Below are 16185 nucleotides of genomic sequence, written 5' to 3'. Positions count from 1 at the left end.
TCTAGAGAGTTGAAAACAGCAGGTCTGGGACAGGTAGCACGTCCGGTGAACAGGTCAGGGTTCCATAGCCGCATGCAGAACAGTTGAAACTGGAGGAGCAGCACGGCCAGGTGGACTGGGGACAGCAAGGAGTCATCATGCTAGGTAGAGAATTAGGTAGAGAATTAGAGAGAGCATACTTAAATTCACACAGGACACCGGATAAGACAAGAGAAATACTCCAGATATAACAGACTGACCCTAGCCCCCCGACACATAAACTACTGCAGCATAAATACTGGAGGCTGAGACAGGAGGGGTCAGGAGACACTGTGGCCCCATCCGATGATACCCCCGGACAGGGCCAAACAGGCAGGATATAACCCCACCCACTTTGCCAAAGCACAGCCCCCACACCACTAGAGGGATAACTTCAACCACCAACTTACCATTCTGAGACAAGGACGAGTATAGCCCACAAAGATCTCCGCCACAGCACAACCCAAGGGGGGGGGGGGGGGGGGGCGCCAACCCAATACAGGCTCTCTTGACTCCCTCTATTTACTAAATGTATTTGTATAGATTGTGATCATGTACATGTTTTGATTACAACATCACAGCTATAGTTATAACAATTAACCCATAGCAGGAAGATTGAGGTTGAAATAATTACCTGAGAGTGGTCTGTGCGTGCGTGGGTGTGTATGAGTGCGTGTCTGTGCCAAGGTGTTCACATTTAACCATAAAGCAGCCGTGCGGGCTGCTTTATCTCTTCAAACAAAGAAGCACTTTTCTTCCCCTTCTCTGCAGGCTCTATTGAAAAAGTCTGTTTATATCAACACCAATGAGGGAAGGGCAGTGTAACCGCAACACGGTCGACGCCTATTCAACTTCTTTATTTACTGCCACTCAATGAAAATCAAGAAGTACCAAAGGCACTGACACAGATTAGATCAGTGGAATAAAGTTTGAGGCCACAGCATTGTAAAACTATATCAGTGAGATCATGTTATGGTCAGAGTTATGGATGTTGGATGTTGAGTTTCTTTTGTTTTTGTTATTTTGTTTAATTTTTGTTCTGCAAGAATGTATATTTTTCTCACTATATCAAAGTAACTGTAGATGCCACTGGTTCCTATTAACGGAATATGAATACATGTTAATGTTAACAGTTTAGATAGCCTTTGGCTTGTGGTTCAATACGCAAAGAGAAAATTTAAGCACAAGTACTATTTACAAACAAATATGATGTATATCTCTGAGATTGTTTTTGATATTAATTCTGTATTATTTAACTTGAAATTATAACTTAATTTATACTTTTACCATTGGAAGTTTTAGCCAGTGAATTCATGGGCATGGACTTGTGAATATGAGTCACTTATAATTATATCCTGACTTATCCTGCCTAGTTAAATAAAGGTGAAATAAAAAATAAAATATCCACAACAGGAAAAAACTGTTCCACACATGGCCACTAGGAAGTAGTAAAGACTGACATCACACCATGTCAGAAAATTATAATAATACATCTAATTTAGTCAATCCTTCAGTTCAAAGAAAAAAACGGTATATGTATGTACTTCATAGAAAGTAACATTAACGTTTATAATTTTTTATAACAGAGCAAGAATTAAGGTTGGGAATGTTTGCTGAGTAACCAATGTGTGTTTCACAAGGAATAAAAATGGCAAAGGGACATTTGCTTATCAAATCTAATTCCCCCACACCGGCCAATGTAGGAAAATATTGGAGCACAAAGCACAATCTGAGTGCATTCAATTCTTTAGGGCTTGCAGAAGACCTCTATTTATTTGCCATGTTGAACAGGAAATCCATCTCTAGGGTTTGTAGACAAATAGTAGCTGTTGTTCTGTATTACAGAAAACTGAGCAACAGGGGGCAGTGCAGAGTCGTTACTGTAAGCCCAGATATCCACACCTGCTACATAAGCTTTGGCCCTTTGCTGATTTGCAGCCGAGTCACTATACAGATTAATATCCACTAATACATTTGATCAAAAACTACATAGTCACTGAGTTTACCCACAGTGACACAGAACAAGCCATTATACAAGACCCTTTGAAGTGGCTCAACTATATTCATAATTAGTGTGTGTGTGTGTGCGTGTGCGTGGGCGTGTGTGTGTGCGTGCGTGCTATTTTATAGTGCATTAACAGGGACAAAAAATAAACAACAAACAAAGATCTGATTTTAAAAGTGTAATTTCCTGTGAATTTACAGAGAAACAAATATTCTTGCTCTTCCAAATCTCCTGAGCTCTTCCGTGAACTGAGGTAGCACAGGAAATAGATACAAAATGTAACCAACCTTCATAATACTACTTAGATGCAAAGAAACGCATTGTGTAAAATCCAGTATGTACTTGGTGGAATAGTTTAGAGTAGATTTGAAAAGACCTGGGTTATATGGCTGCTGGGGCTCACATGATAGGGGTTTGCTACTTTCTGCAGTAAGCCACAGCCCCATAAGCTAATACTCCCACAATAGCCACCATTGCAGCGCCCCCACACAGCAGCACAGGTAGCTCAGTGGCATGGAGCGATGTAGCAAGCTCAGCCTCTGTCTTTTCTGGCGGAACCTCCTGTGTCACTGGTGGGATTTCCTGTGTCTCCTGGGCAGTGTGGAGCGAGACCGAGGACTCTGGTTGGCTGTTAGTTTGGCTCTGGTCTGGTGGCTGTGGTGCTCCTGGTCCTAGGACCGGGGGAGGGTGGAGCTGCTCCTGCATAGAGTATTGGAGCTCTGAATGTAACTCAGCTAACGTAGGTATTGAGGGTACAGGAGTAGAGGAGGCAGAGGGGGGCTCTAGCTTCCAAACAGGCATGGGCATAGAGGCAGTGGTGGCGTAGGATACTTCAACAGGCTCCTCCTGGACAAATAGCTCCTCAGCCACAGACATCATTAAATCCATAGTCTCTTGGTGGTCAGCTGATACTTCAGATGAAGGTAATAATTCCTGGGTATCCAGCTCCTCTTCCCTGAACTCAGACATGTCTCCTCCTCCCCCAAGCACACTCATCACACTGGCGTGCAGCTCCTCCTCTTCCCCCAGGCTCCCGTCCTCCTCCTCCTCCTCCACAAGTATCTCCTCCTCCCTCTCTAGGTGGACCATGTCGGAGATGGAGGAGTGGTTCTCGCTGCGCTCCTCAGCTAGGTGGACCACTCCGTCGCTGCTGTCCAGGCTCTTGGTGTCCTCGGGGTCCATCATGTCTCCCACGGTGGACCAGGACTCAGCCAGGCTGCTCTCTGTCTGCCAGGGGGCAGACCCGCCACTGTCTCCCTGGCTCAGCTGTAACATGGCGGGGCCCAGCCAATCAGGCTTCTGCTCTCCAGACAGGGAACTGACCTCACCACTGTCCTCCCCTCTGGACACTGCTGGGACCTTGCCCTCCAGTCTGAAACCTGGCCACTAGAGAGACACAACAGACAACCAACCATTAACATGAAAACATATAGGATAATATTGTAAAAAAAAAGAAGTAAATTCCTAAAATCAACAATAAATTAATCAACTATAGTGAGTTGAATATAAAACCTTTATAACTACTTAATAGTTGCTAGAATGACTGTGTGTTTTTATGACACAGAATCTCATAGGGTCTGTTTCTGCTCTCTTGCCAACTGCTTTTGGAATTGTTTAGATTGAAAATGGCAGCAATAGAGTTGGCAAGAGCACAAACCGATCTGGGACTAGGCTATCTCAAAGCTATGGTCCCTGGAAAAGGTTAACCATTATATTAGAAGATGTCCTTCAGTGACGTGGACTGATCAAGTTCTGTGTGGAAAAAGTAGCACCCTCTGTTCCGTGTTGCAGCATTCTTTTCTATGTATAGCCTGTCCCTCACATGACTATGTATAGGCCCTATATATGTATTTCCATTTCAGCCAGGAGACGTCACACACACAGTAAAACAGAGGACACAACGCATTGCACTTGCGCAAAACGTTACAATTAGAAAAATACAGTACATTCAAAAATAATTCAGACCCCTTGACTTTTTCAACATTTTGTAATGTTACAATCTATTTCTAAAATGTATTAAATTGTCCCCCCCCTCAATCTACACACAATACCCCATAATAAGCAAAAGCAGCTTTTTAGAAATGTTTGCTAATTTATATTTAAAAAATGAAATATCACATTTACATAAGTATTCAGACCCTTTACTCAGTACTTTGTTGAAACACCTTTGGCAGCAATTACAGCCTCAAGTCTTCTTGGGTATGACGCTACAAGCTTGGCACACATGTATTTAGGGAGTTTCTCCCATTCTTCTTTGCAGAACCTCTCAAGGTCTGTCAGGTTGGATGGGGAGCGTCGCTGGACAGCTATTTTCAGGTCTCTCCAGAGATGTTTGATGGGGTTTAAGTCCGTGCTTTAGCTCGGCCCCATACAGTGGCTTGCGAAAAGTATTCACCCCCTTGGCATTTTTCCTATTTTGATAACTTACAAACTGGAATTAAAATGGAATTTTGGGGGTTTGTATCATTTGATTTACACAACATGCCTACCACTTTGAAGATACAAAATATGTTTTATTGTGAAACAAACAAGAAATAATACAAAAGAACTGAAAACTTGAGCGTGCATAACTATTCACTCCCCCCAAAGTCAATACTTTGTTGAGCCACCTTTTGCAGCAATTACAGCTGCAAGTCTCTTGGGGTATGTCTCTATAAGCTTGGCACATCTAGCCACTGGGATTTTTTGCCCATTCTTCAAGGCAAAACTGCTCCAGCTCTTTCAAGTTGTATGGGTTCCGCTGGTGTAGAGCAATCTTTAAGTCATACCACAGATTCTCAATTGGATTGAGGACTGGGCTTTGACTTGGCCATTCCAAGACATTTAAATGTTTCCCCTTAAACCACTTGAGTGTTGCTTTAGCAGTATGCTTAGGGTCATTGTCTTGCTGGAAGGTGAAGCTCCGCCCCAGTCTCAAATCTCTGGAAGACTGAAACAGGTTTCCCTCAAGAATTTCCCTGTATTTAGCGCCATCCATCATTCCTTCAATTCTGACCAGTTTCCCAGTCCCTGCCGATGAAAAACATCCCCACAGCATGATGCTGCCACCACTATGCTTCACTGCGGGGATGGTGTTCTCGGGGTGATGAGAGGTGTTGGGTTTGCGCCAGACATTTTCCTTGATGACCAAAAAGCTCAACATCTGACCAGAGTACCTTCTTCTTTTAGATGTTTGGAGAGTCTCCCACATGGCTTTTGGCAAACACCAAACATATTTTCTTATTTTTTTCTTTGCTCCGTTCACAGCATGATGCTGCCACCAATATGCTTCACCGTAGGGACGGTGCCAGGTTTCCTCCAGACGTGACTCTTGGCAATCAGGCCAAAGAGTTCAATCTTGGTTTCATCAGACCAGAGAATCTTGTGGTCTGAGAGTCTTTAGGTGCCTTTTGGCAAACTCCAAGCAGGCTATCATGTGCCTTTTACTGAGGAGTGGCTTCCGTCTGGCCACTCTACAATAAAGGCCTGATTGGTGGAGTGCTGCAGAGATGGTTATCCTTCTGGAAGGTTCTCCCATCTCTACAGAGGAACTCTAGAACTCTGTCAGAGTGACCATTGGGTTCTGGGTCACCTCCCTGACCAAGGCCCTTCTCCCCCGATTGCACAGTTTGGCCGGGCAGCCAGCTCTAGGAAGAGTCTTGGTGATTCCAAACTTCTTCCATTTAAGAATGATGGAGGCGACTGTGTTATTGGTGACCTACGGACAATTCCTTCGACCTCATGGCTTGTTTTTTGCTCTGACATGCACTGTCAACTGTGGGACATTATATAGACAGATGTATGCATTTCCAAATCATGTCCAATCAATTGTATTTACCACAGGGGGACTCCAAACAAGTTGTAGAAACATCTCAAGGATGATCAATGGAAACAGGATGCACCTGAACTCAAAATTCAAGTCTCGTAGCGAAGGGTCTGGATACTTATGTAAATAAGGTATTTGTCATTATGGGGTATTGTGTGTAGAATGTTTTTAAATACATTTTAGAATAAGGCTGTAATGTAACAAAATGTGGAAAAAGTCAAGGGATCTGAATATTTTCCGAAGGCACTGTATTCACCCAACACTCACGTCTGCCAGAAATCCCACAGTAAAAGCTTCCTGCGGCGTGGAGCCCCTAACCCCTTGCACCATGTCTCAGGCCAGCATGCAGAAAATACTTATCAACCACCCCCCTCCCCATTTCAGAGTGGACATTTGTACAACCCTTCCCCTACAAAGTACTGTGTGGCAGCACTTTTCATCCTCTCATTGTACCCTTGTATTTCAGTCCATCCTTTCTATTCAAATGTCACTCTATGTATTTGTTCATTCCTTGTATATTGAGATGGAATACATCTGTCCATCATTGAGTGACCCTGATTAATCATATTGCATGCATGTAATCTCATCCCAGGCACAGAGTCAAAACACTGAGATCAAGTCAGAGCCGTTTATTTCATAATGAAAAAGCATAGAACCACAGTGACAGAGGACATTTATATCGGTCACCTTTATCCATGTTAACGATAAATATTTCCTGATTTGATCAGCATTGAATGATCAAACAGCTCATGCACTTGCGCCATACTACTTGTGTTCCTCTGCACAGTTACAGAACGCATTGTGTGTTTGTCCTGAGATCGACTGTCTCTGAGAGGCACATCAGCAGAGACCGTGGATTAAATATCTGTCGGCTAAAGCTGAGTGCAAGCTGTTTGGGTGGGGGAATCAATTAAAATACCTAGAATATCTATACATTGGACCTAGTGTTTGCAGTGCACCCAACAAGAAGCACACTTATGTAATTGTTGAGTCATTTTATGCAAATCATCACTGATGGCACCAGCCCCCACACATCTGGAACTCATGTCACTGTCATTACAGGCAAAACAAATTCTCATCAGTCCAAAGTCACGTTTCTAAGTAGCCACTAATTTCTTACAACCCTACCCTGTTTCCCATCATTCCCACACTGTTTAGCTTGGAAGAGTGAGCCATGGAATAGAAGTCACATAACCTTCAGCATGTGACAAATGCAGTGACTAACCAGCTGTCATGTGACCAGTGCAGCATGCCAGAAAGCTGCCCTCTCTCTAACATCGAGGCCTGCCAGGTGTATGTTACTAGGCATTTTGGCACAAGGGGAAGCAGTGACATGGTGATCACGCTCTCCCTGCAAGGCACAGAGCAGGCCTAAAGGCAGATATCCACAAACTTGTTTATGTGGAATGGTACTGTACAGTACCTGTTCTAAAGCATATTAATTGCTTAGTCTGTCCAACAAGACTCATTCACTTATTACCCTCTTTTAGTTATAGGTTTCCCAATGAGCCACCCCCTGACAATGGCTTTTAACCCCCACAGAGTTTAATTAAAACGAATCCCTATAATGTGGAGTCCCACTCCTTTCCAGACCTGGGTTCAATTACTATTTGAAATCTTTCAGATACATTTAGTGTTTGGTCTAGTCTGTCTGGAGTGCCAGATAGATGGGGTTTGCACTTCTTTTGCGACTATTCTATTGGTTCCATTGTGCCAGGCAAGTTCAATCAAACCCAGATAAAGTATTTGAAATGATTTTGAACCCAGGTTTGTTCTCTTCCCAATAGTATCAGATACCCATGGTAGTGATGTCAGAGACTCATGGTCATGATATCAGAGCCCCAGAGATAAAAGGTCAGTCTGAATGTCAGACAGAGGAAACCACACATTCTCAGCCCCTCGTGAACCATCTGATGATCTTATCCGATTGGATTTCTAGAAACAGACACATGACAACAGATACACACACGCATGTGCACACACAAACATACACACAGGGACGTACGGACACAGACACACACACTCGAGGAAAGGCCGCACATAAGGCTAGTATTTTCCGATGTCAATGACAAGTTAGCTGGACACAAGACTTCGGACATAATCCTGTCCCTGTTGATTTAATTAGTAACTAATGACAACCACCAAACAACACCCAGAGAAACAGACTTGTTTATGTTGACAGGTGGTACACAAGGTTAAACCCTCTTGGAGTTGTGCCCTTCATAACATCAAAGAGCTCTATGATGGCTGATATAGACACCTTCTATATTGGTTTAGGGTTAGGGTTAGCAAGCTTTTACAAGGCCCTCTCCCCTCAACTACATATATTACTGCTACGTGTGTGTACCATTATGTACTACCAATACAACTACAGTACTATACACTCACACACCACAATTCCCTTAAAACTGGGCTCTCCAACCCTGTTTCTAGAGAGGTACCCTCCTGTAGATTTTAGGCTCCAACCCAAGTTGTAACTAACTTGATTCATCGTATCAACCAGCGAATTATTAGAGTGAGGTGCGCTCGATTAGGGTTGGAATAAAAACCTACAGGATGGTAGCTTTCCAAGAACAGGGTTGGAGAGCCCAGCCCTAAAACAACAACAAGATATCCTGTGATGCGGCCTTGCATTCCATTAATTAAGAGCAGAATAAAATAAGTGTCTTTCTTACCTGGCTCCTCTCTATAAAGTGTTGGAAGTCGTAGGCGAGAGACAGATGTTGAAATAAAGTAAGAGACGTGCACTCGGACAGAAAGTCAGGGCTGAGGACACAGCGACAGAGAGGGTGACATACACGCTGTAGTTAGCAATGGACTACCAGCTGCTCCACAGAACACAGGAGTCCCCCCCCCTCTCTCTCTCCATCTATCTCACTCTTCCACTCTCTCTCTTTCTTCATCCCCTGTCCAGTGCCCAGACTATGACGTAACAGTTGGCTACAATGTGGCCATGCATGTTTTATGGATGGCCAATAAATATATTCCATTTGTAAGAGGCTGCTATAGAATTACAGCATGCAAAGTGATTGAATATTTCATAATTGTGCCAGCTTGGTAAAATAGCTCTGCCTTCTATTATGCCTATTGTCTTGCACTGGGCAGACATAACAAGCTGTAAGTCAGTGAAAAACCTCTGAGTAACATAATAATGAACAGTACAGATGAGGCAGAGGTTAGTGTTGTCACAGGCAGTTGGCCAAAGTTTTCGGACACACTTCCAGATGGCAGACAGTCATTCACTGTGCTGTAGAAGGAAAGAATGCAGACTGAGTCAGAACCAGAATAGAAACTCTGTGCTATTCTTATGGAATTCCTCTAACCCTCTAGCGTCATCTACTGGCAAGGCCCATACATGGTCTGCAGCACCATGGTCTGAACCATTGACTACATAGTCAGTCTGCAAAGACAATTTATTCCTGAGGATTATTACAAAAATAATTTAAATAAATGTTGACCAGAGAAGGATAATGGGAGGAGCTACAGGAGGATGGGCTCATTGTAATGGATGGAATGGAATAAATGGGACAGAGTCAATTATGTGGTTTCCATATGTTTGATGTGTTTGATATTGTTCCTTTTATTCCATTCCAGCCATTACAATGAGCCCATCCTCCTATAGCTCCTCCCACCAGTCTCCTCTGATGTTGACATTATCCGCAATTGATTTCCTTCTAATTAAAATATTAACATTTGAGAAAGATATTCAGTGAGAAGTCCGTGTTTGACAGCTTTAATTAATTTAATACAAGCATTCAAGAAGTATTCATACCCCTTGGCCACATTTTGTTGTTACAACCTGAATTCAAAATGGATTAAATATATTTTTTTCTCTCACCCATTTACACACAATATCCCATAAAGACAAAGTGAAAACAGGTTTTTTGAAATTTTTACAAATGTATTGAAGATGAAATACAGAAATATCTAATTTACATAAGTATTCAAACCCCTATGTCAATACATGTTACAATCACGTTTGGCAGCGATTACAGCTGTGAGTCTTTCTGGGTAAGTCTCTAAGAGCTTTGCACACCTGGATTGTACACTATTTGAGAATTATTAATTTTAAATTCTTTAAGCTCTGTCAAGTTGTTTGTTGATCATTGCTAGACAGCCATTTTCAGGTCTTGCCATAGATTTTCAAGACGATTTAAGTCAAAACTAGCAACTCCAGTGTATATTTGGCCTTGTGTTTTTTTTAACCTGTGCTTAGCTCTATTTTGTTTATTTATATCCTAAAAAGCTCCCGAGTCCTTTCTGATGACAGGCATACCATAACATGATGCAGCCACCACCAATCTTGAAAATATGAATAGTATATAGGGATGTGTTGTTTTGGATTTGCCTCTAACATAAAACTTTGTGTTCAGGACATAATGTTATTTTCTTTGCCACATTCTTTGCAGTTTTACTTTAGTGCTTTATTGCAAACAGGATGCAATGTTTTGGAATATTTTTATTCTGTACATGTGTCCTTCTTTTCACTCTGTCATTTAGGTTAGTACTGTGTTAGTAACTACAATGTTGATCCATCTACAGTTTTCTCCTATTACAGCCATTAAACTCTTAACAGTTTTACAGTCTCCATTGGCCTTGTGGTGAAATCCCTGAGCAGTTTCCTTCCTCTCCCGCAACTGAGAGTGAGCAACTGAGCAACTGTCATTCAAAAATCATGTTAAACACTATTAAAATCATGTTAAACACTATTATTGCACAAGTAACAGTATAACTGTAAACCGTCCCTTCGCCCCGACACGAGCGCAAACCAGGGACCTTCTGCACACATCAACAACGGTCACCCACGAAGCATCGTTACTCATCGCGCCACAAAAACCGCGGCCCTTGCAGAGCAAGGGGCAACACTACTTCTAGGTTTCAGAGCAAGTGACGTAACTGATTGAAACGCTATTAGCGCGTACCCGCTAACTAGCTAGCCATTTCACATTCGTTACACACACAGAGTGAGTCCATGCAATTTATTATGTAACTTGTTAAGCAAATGTTTACTCCTGAACTTATTTAGGCTTACAATAAAAAAGGGGTTGAATACTTACTTTAAAGTACAACTTAAGTAATTTTTGGGGGTATCTGTACTTTACTATTTATATTTTTGACTACTTTTACTTCACTACATTCATGAAGAAAATAATGTAACTTTTTACTCCATAAATTTTCCCTAAGACCCAAAAGTACTTATTACATTTTGAATGCTTAGCAGGACAGGAAACGTGTCAAATTCAGGCACTTATCAAGAGAGTCTCCCTGGTCATCCCTACTGCCTCTGATCTGGCAGACTCACTAAACATACACAAATGCTTTATTTGTCAATTATGGTGGAGTGTCGGAGTGTGAAAGAAAATTATGGCGTCTGGTTTGCTTTATATAAGGAATTTGAAATGAGTTTTTACTTTTACTTTTTATATTTGAGTATATTTTAGCAATTACATTTACTTTTGATACTTAACTATATTTAAAAACCAAATACTTTTACACAAGTAGTATTTTACTGGGTGACTTTCACTTTTTCTTGAGTAATTTTCAATTAAGGTATCTTTACTTTTACTCAAGTATGACAATTGTGTACTTTTTCCAACACTGTTTATTATATATTTTACAAATGTATCCACTGCACTCACCTGTTTTTGTAAATATATACTATATCCCCCTAACCGAACGTAGCATACACTACCAGTCGTCACACATTTGAATGGTGGGTGAGACCGGAAGTAAACATCATGTGACGTTGAAAATCAGCTGATCAAGTGTAGACATCTTTAGTCACGACTACAACGGTTAAGTCATACATTCCTGGCTGTATTTCTCTGGTATTTAATTAATTGATACATCGCACTAAAGGATTTATAATATTTTAAAGCATGTTGCATTTATTGTATTGAAATCACGGTGTTTATATTTTCAAGGAAACAAGATCCTAGACTGCTGCAACCATGGCGCTCAGCGATGCCGACGTTCAGAAGCAGGTAACGTTACATTGCAATTACAGCCTTTTAACCTTCACCCGTCTATCCATCTACTGCTCTATTTAGGCCTTTTTCCTTTCTTATCATAAATTATTTCAACTGTATATTTGTAAGGAGCAGGATTGTGATTGTATCATGCCATGGTTGTCATTGAAAAAAATCTGAAATACTACTACTAAAATACAATCACAATGTCTAGTATGATTAGGACTTTTTAATTGTTAGTAAATTGAATTTAGACATCTAATTGCAAAATACAATTACTCAGTGCTGTATTTGTGAGGGAGAGATGCAATATATGGTCACATGATGGTAAAACCCATGGTCAGCTGAGGAGTCCTATGTCTGGGTGTCTGGTCTCACCAACCCTTATCATGCACTGTATTTAAAGTAGAATTGATTAGGAGGCTTCATAATTACAGTTCCCTCTGTAGTTTATGGTTTAGAAACATGTTTTGTTAGATGAACATTACATGGAAAATTATGGAACAGAAACGTAAGCTATACACCAGGCAGACACATTCCACACCACATTGTGGAACCAAAAGATACAAGTTAATTAATGTACAGGGTAATGAAGCTTTTTAAGTCTGCCTCTTGACTCTCTTCAGTATGAAATATGACTTGGAAAGCATGCCTAATGTGGTGAGTCTTTTACTGTCAACTCATCTCTAATTCACACTGTTTTTTCCCACTGTATATAGATCAAACACATGATGGCCTTCATTGAGCAGGAGGCCAATGAGAAGGCAGAGGAAATTGATGCCAAGGTACAGTGCTTATTCACAAGTGACTGGCATAGTTCAGCACACACACACACACTGTGTGTTTTCAGCAAACACAAACTCAAAAGATTTGCATAGGCACATTCAACTAAAATAAGAAAGCATGATCCCTCTAAGACGTAATGAGAATTTACTAAATTAAATCAATAATTTTAGTTGTACCTTTTTAAAAGTTCTACTGGTTCAATGCTTCTTAAAATGTATCCTCAACAGTGAGGAATGACCCTACCATCATAAAGACAGGGCCTCCTCATTGCATGCTCTGAGTGACAAGTGTCTCCCCCTGCAGGCGGAAGAGGAGTTCAACATCGAGAAGGGCCGTCTGGTGCAGACCCAGAGGTTAAAGATCATGGAGTATTACGAGAAGAAAGAGAAGCAGATCGAGCAGCAGAAGAAAATGTTAGTCACTCTTTTTATTTACAGCTCAGGCAGTGTTGCTGCTAGTCTCTCAGCTCCCTCAGAGACTTCCTCAATCTCTTCTTTCTCTAAAGAGGCATTTGTCTGACACACAACTTCCTTTAAGTCTTTTATATTCTAAATTTGAAGTCACATCCAACAGCTCATTCATTGTAATAAGCACAGTATATGTTACAGTAGCTATGGCTTAAACCTGCTTGTACTTGTGATGTGGTCCTGTGCCACAGCCTCTTGTTTACTTACCTCTCTTCCTCTACAGTCAAATGTCTAACCTGATGAACCAGGCTCGTCTGAAGGTGTTAAAGGCTCGCGACGACATGATTTCAGTAAGTTTAATTTGTCTTGGCTGGCATATTATTTTGTTCAAACACAGCCAGAGGCATGATGTTCTGCTACAGCACCGCATTCTATGTAAATAATAGGCTAACCCTCTCAATGTGTGTACTCAGGAAATGTTGAGCGAGGCGCGTCAACGGCTGGCCAACATAGCCAAGGACCCAGCCAGGTACCCAGCACTGATGGACGGGCTGGTTCTGCAGGTGAGGCCTATTTTGAAATAATGCAATACTTGTCACAGTTTTAGTGTTTTATTAGGATTCCCATTAGCTATTGCTAAAGCATCAGCTACTCTTCCTGACGTTCACACAGAACATAAAACATGACATAATACTGAACATGAATCGACAAGAACCGCTCAAGGAGAGCTACATGCGTGGAAAATAAGACCATCAGAACTTAAAAAGGTCCTGTACTGGGATAACGCTGAGAGAAACAGAGATAACTATTATTTTAGGCCTACATTCATATGTTCCATTCAGTATAGTTGATCAGTTACACAGTCCTGCATACATATTAGTATGCTGTACATAGGCCTGCATGTTATTTAGGTCAAAGGTGTTGTGCGGTGAGTTTTTGATTTTATTTAAAGCAAATGTTTTTAATGTGTTTGTTGCTCTGCTGTTTAATATTAGGGTTTCTATCAGCTTCTTGAGACCAAAGTGACCATCCGCTGTCGTAAACAGGACCTGCAGGTGCTTCAGGTCAGAAAGATCCTTTTCACTCTAACAGTTCAATGTTGTTCAAGTGTATTTCCTTGCATACCGGGTTGATGCATGATTCATATGTTGTATTCCTATTCAGACGGCTATCCAGAAGACCATTCCCATCTATAAAGCAGCAGTGAAGAACAATATTGAGGTTCGCATCGACCAGGACAACTTCCTGTCCCCAGACATGTAAGAAGACAGTCCCTTGTCTCAATGTGAACCCATTCATTTCAAATAGGTTTTACTTTGAATTAGTATTGATTGATTAACACATCATTGCAAAAAATTGTCTTCTGTGGTCTTTCTAAGGTGTCAGTCAAGGGTTCATGAGTTAATTCAAAGATGTTTGTATGTCTCCTTCAGTTCTGGAGGTATTGAAATCTACAACGCTGATGGTAAGATCAAGGTGTCCAACACCCTAGAGAGCAGACTGGACCTCATGGCTCAGCAGGTAAGGGCACAGGGACAGTCTCACAGGAACTATAATGGCACTATGAACAGCTAGCACATCTAGTTCATTGACAGTTTTCCTATATAAACAACCAACAGTGTGAATATCCTCGCATAAAGCTATCGGCTTACCATGATTCTTTAGATGTATACACTGTGAAGTTTTGCACATGATTGTACTGCAAATTCTCAGATATAGTTTGGCCCCTTACTCTGTGGTTTTTCATGAGGTTCAGCTTGGCACTAATCCAGTGTCTGTCTTTCTGCTCAGATGATGCCTGAGATCCGAGTGGCTCTCTTTGGTCAGAACCAGAACCGCAAGTTTTTGGACTGAGTGTCTCCATCCATCGTCTTGAAGAGGAGTTATTTATTTTTGTTGTGTGAAAGTTACCATTCCTGTGTCTGTGAGAAGAATTCCAAAAACGCAGTTAGAAATGGAAAAGACACCATTTGTTGTTTTGTCATGTATTGTTGTATTTCTGTATATCTTGGGACAGTATAAAAGTTGAACTTCATTGCAGATATGAGTAGGAGGAGCAACTTTTGCACAGTGTTAATGGATCTGCTGCTCCCCCTGGGGATCTTGGTTTACACACCGTTTACACACCGGAGTCATCAGCCCGTGTGGGCTTACCCTGGCGTGACGTTTTGATAACTGTATAAATCTCTCTAGGACAAGGTCACTTTTATCATTGTATTAACCTCAAAAAAATTAACCGCTAATGTGGCTATAATAAAGAACTACAAATGCGGGACGAGACTGACGAATCGAGGCAAAGGTAAGAATCTCTAGCATTTTCGGATATGAGAGTAAATAGAGCAGAATATATTGATAAGTCACCTTGTCCTAGAGATTTACATGGTTATCAAAACGTCACCCCAGGGTAAGCCTACACAAAACAGCCCTGTGTACGTGTTTCTAAATTTACCTAAGGGAAAAAATTATGGTGGGAAAATTATCGGAACCATTTCATTGTTTGCCTGCTAGGTTTTATGGGTATTGTGACACCTTCACTCTGGGGCTCTATTGTAGCCGATGCATCTTGTATCGGTTCCTTATTTCGTCTAATAACATCTTCCTCTCATGAAAAAATATAATAAAAAATTGCATGGAGCATTGACTCACCCATAGCTATTTGTTCCCATCTATCACAATTAAAAGTGATGCCGGAAAAACATTGAAGACCAACTATGTCCTTATTGAATCCAATTAATTTATTGATGTAATGTCTGCTGTTGTATCATGAAACAGAAGGAAGGGTCAATATTTCCATCTGAAGAGGTTGTCGTGAAAATATGTTATAAAGTATAAATCGATAGTATCAGTTGCCGGCTCTTTTTTGACTTACACAGATTTCTCTATCCTGCTGTAATACCACACATTTTTTGGTGACAAAGGAGTTGGACTATAGTCTCTTGTTATTTATTAAATTGAATCATCCATGGCCCCTCCAGAGAATCTGATGACATGTTACATTTTTGGGCTGCTTTCTGCTGACTAGCAACAGCCATTAAGTAAGTGGGTATAACACAATGGTATTGTGAGCCTGTCAACTCAGACTAAATAGCATAGTACTGGGGTAATTTATTGAGAAAGGTTTGCACACTTGAGAAGGAAAAAGTGAATAAGGGAAGGGTAGAATACTTTGCTTCTGTTGATTTTCATTTGTAAGTA

The 16185-nt window shown here is 41.2% G+C and overlaps 2 protein-coding genes across 3 annotated transcripts; one reads left to right on the top strand and one right to left on the bottom strand.

Moving 5' to 3' along the window:
• Positions 1–2188: 2188 nt before the first annotated feature.
• Positions 2189–8674, bottom strand: LOC129865004 (bcl-2-like protein 13). Its single transcript, XM_055937389.1, has 2 exons — positions 8504–8674; positions 2189–3409 (listed from the first exon to the last, which is right to left on the bottom strand). The coding sequence occupies exon 2, from the start codon at positions 3296–3298 to the stop codon at positions 2441–2443; it is 858 nt and encodes a 285-aa protein (XP_055793364.1). The 5' UTR covers positions 3299–3409; positions 8504–8674; the 3' UTR covers positions 2189–2440.
• A 2869-nt stretch (positions 8675–11543) lies between these two features.
• LOC129865002 (V-type proton ATPase subunit E 1-like) lies at positions 11544–15832 on the top strand. Of its 2 annotated transcripts, none has more exons than XM_055937387.1 (10): positions 11544–11624; positions 11753–11812; positions 12517–12582; positions 12887–12996; positions 13274–13340; positions 13464–13553; positions 13986–14054; positions 14155–14249; positions 14424–14511; positions 14782–15832. In XM_055937387.1, the coding sequence occupies exons 2-10, from the start codon at positions 11780–11782 to the stop codon at positions 14842–14844; spliced, it is 681 nt and encodes a 226-aa protein (XP_055793362.1). In that variant the 5' UTR covers positions 11544–11624; positions 11753–11779; the 3' UTR covers positions 14845–15832. The 2 variants fall into 2 exon arrangements, with proteins under 2 accessions (XP_055793362.1, XP_055793361.1); XM_055937386.1 differs by having other exon boundaries at positions 11552–11656.
• The last annotated feature ends 353 nt before the right edge of the window (positions 15833–16185 follow it).

This window comes from Salvelinus fontinalis, chromosome 11 (genome assembly GCF_029448725.1).
Source record: "Salvelinus fontinalis isolate EN_2023a chromosome 11, ASM2944872v1, whole genome shotgun sequence".
NCBI lineage: Eukaryota > Metazoa > Chordata > Actinopteri > Salmoniformes > Salmonidae > Salvelinus > Salvelinus fontinalis.
Note: the sequence above shows the minus strand (reverse complement) of the source record. Positions and strands in the feature narration are given on the sequence as shown.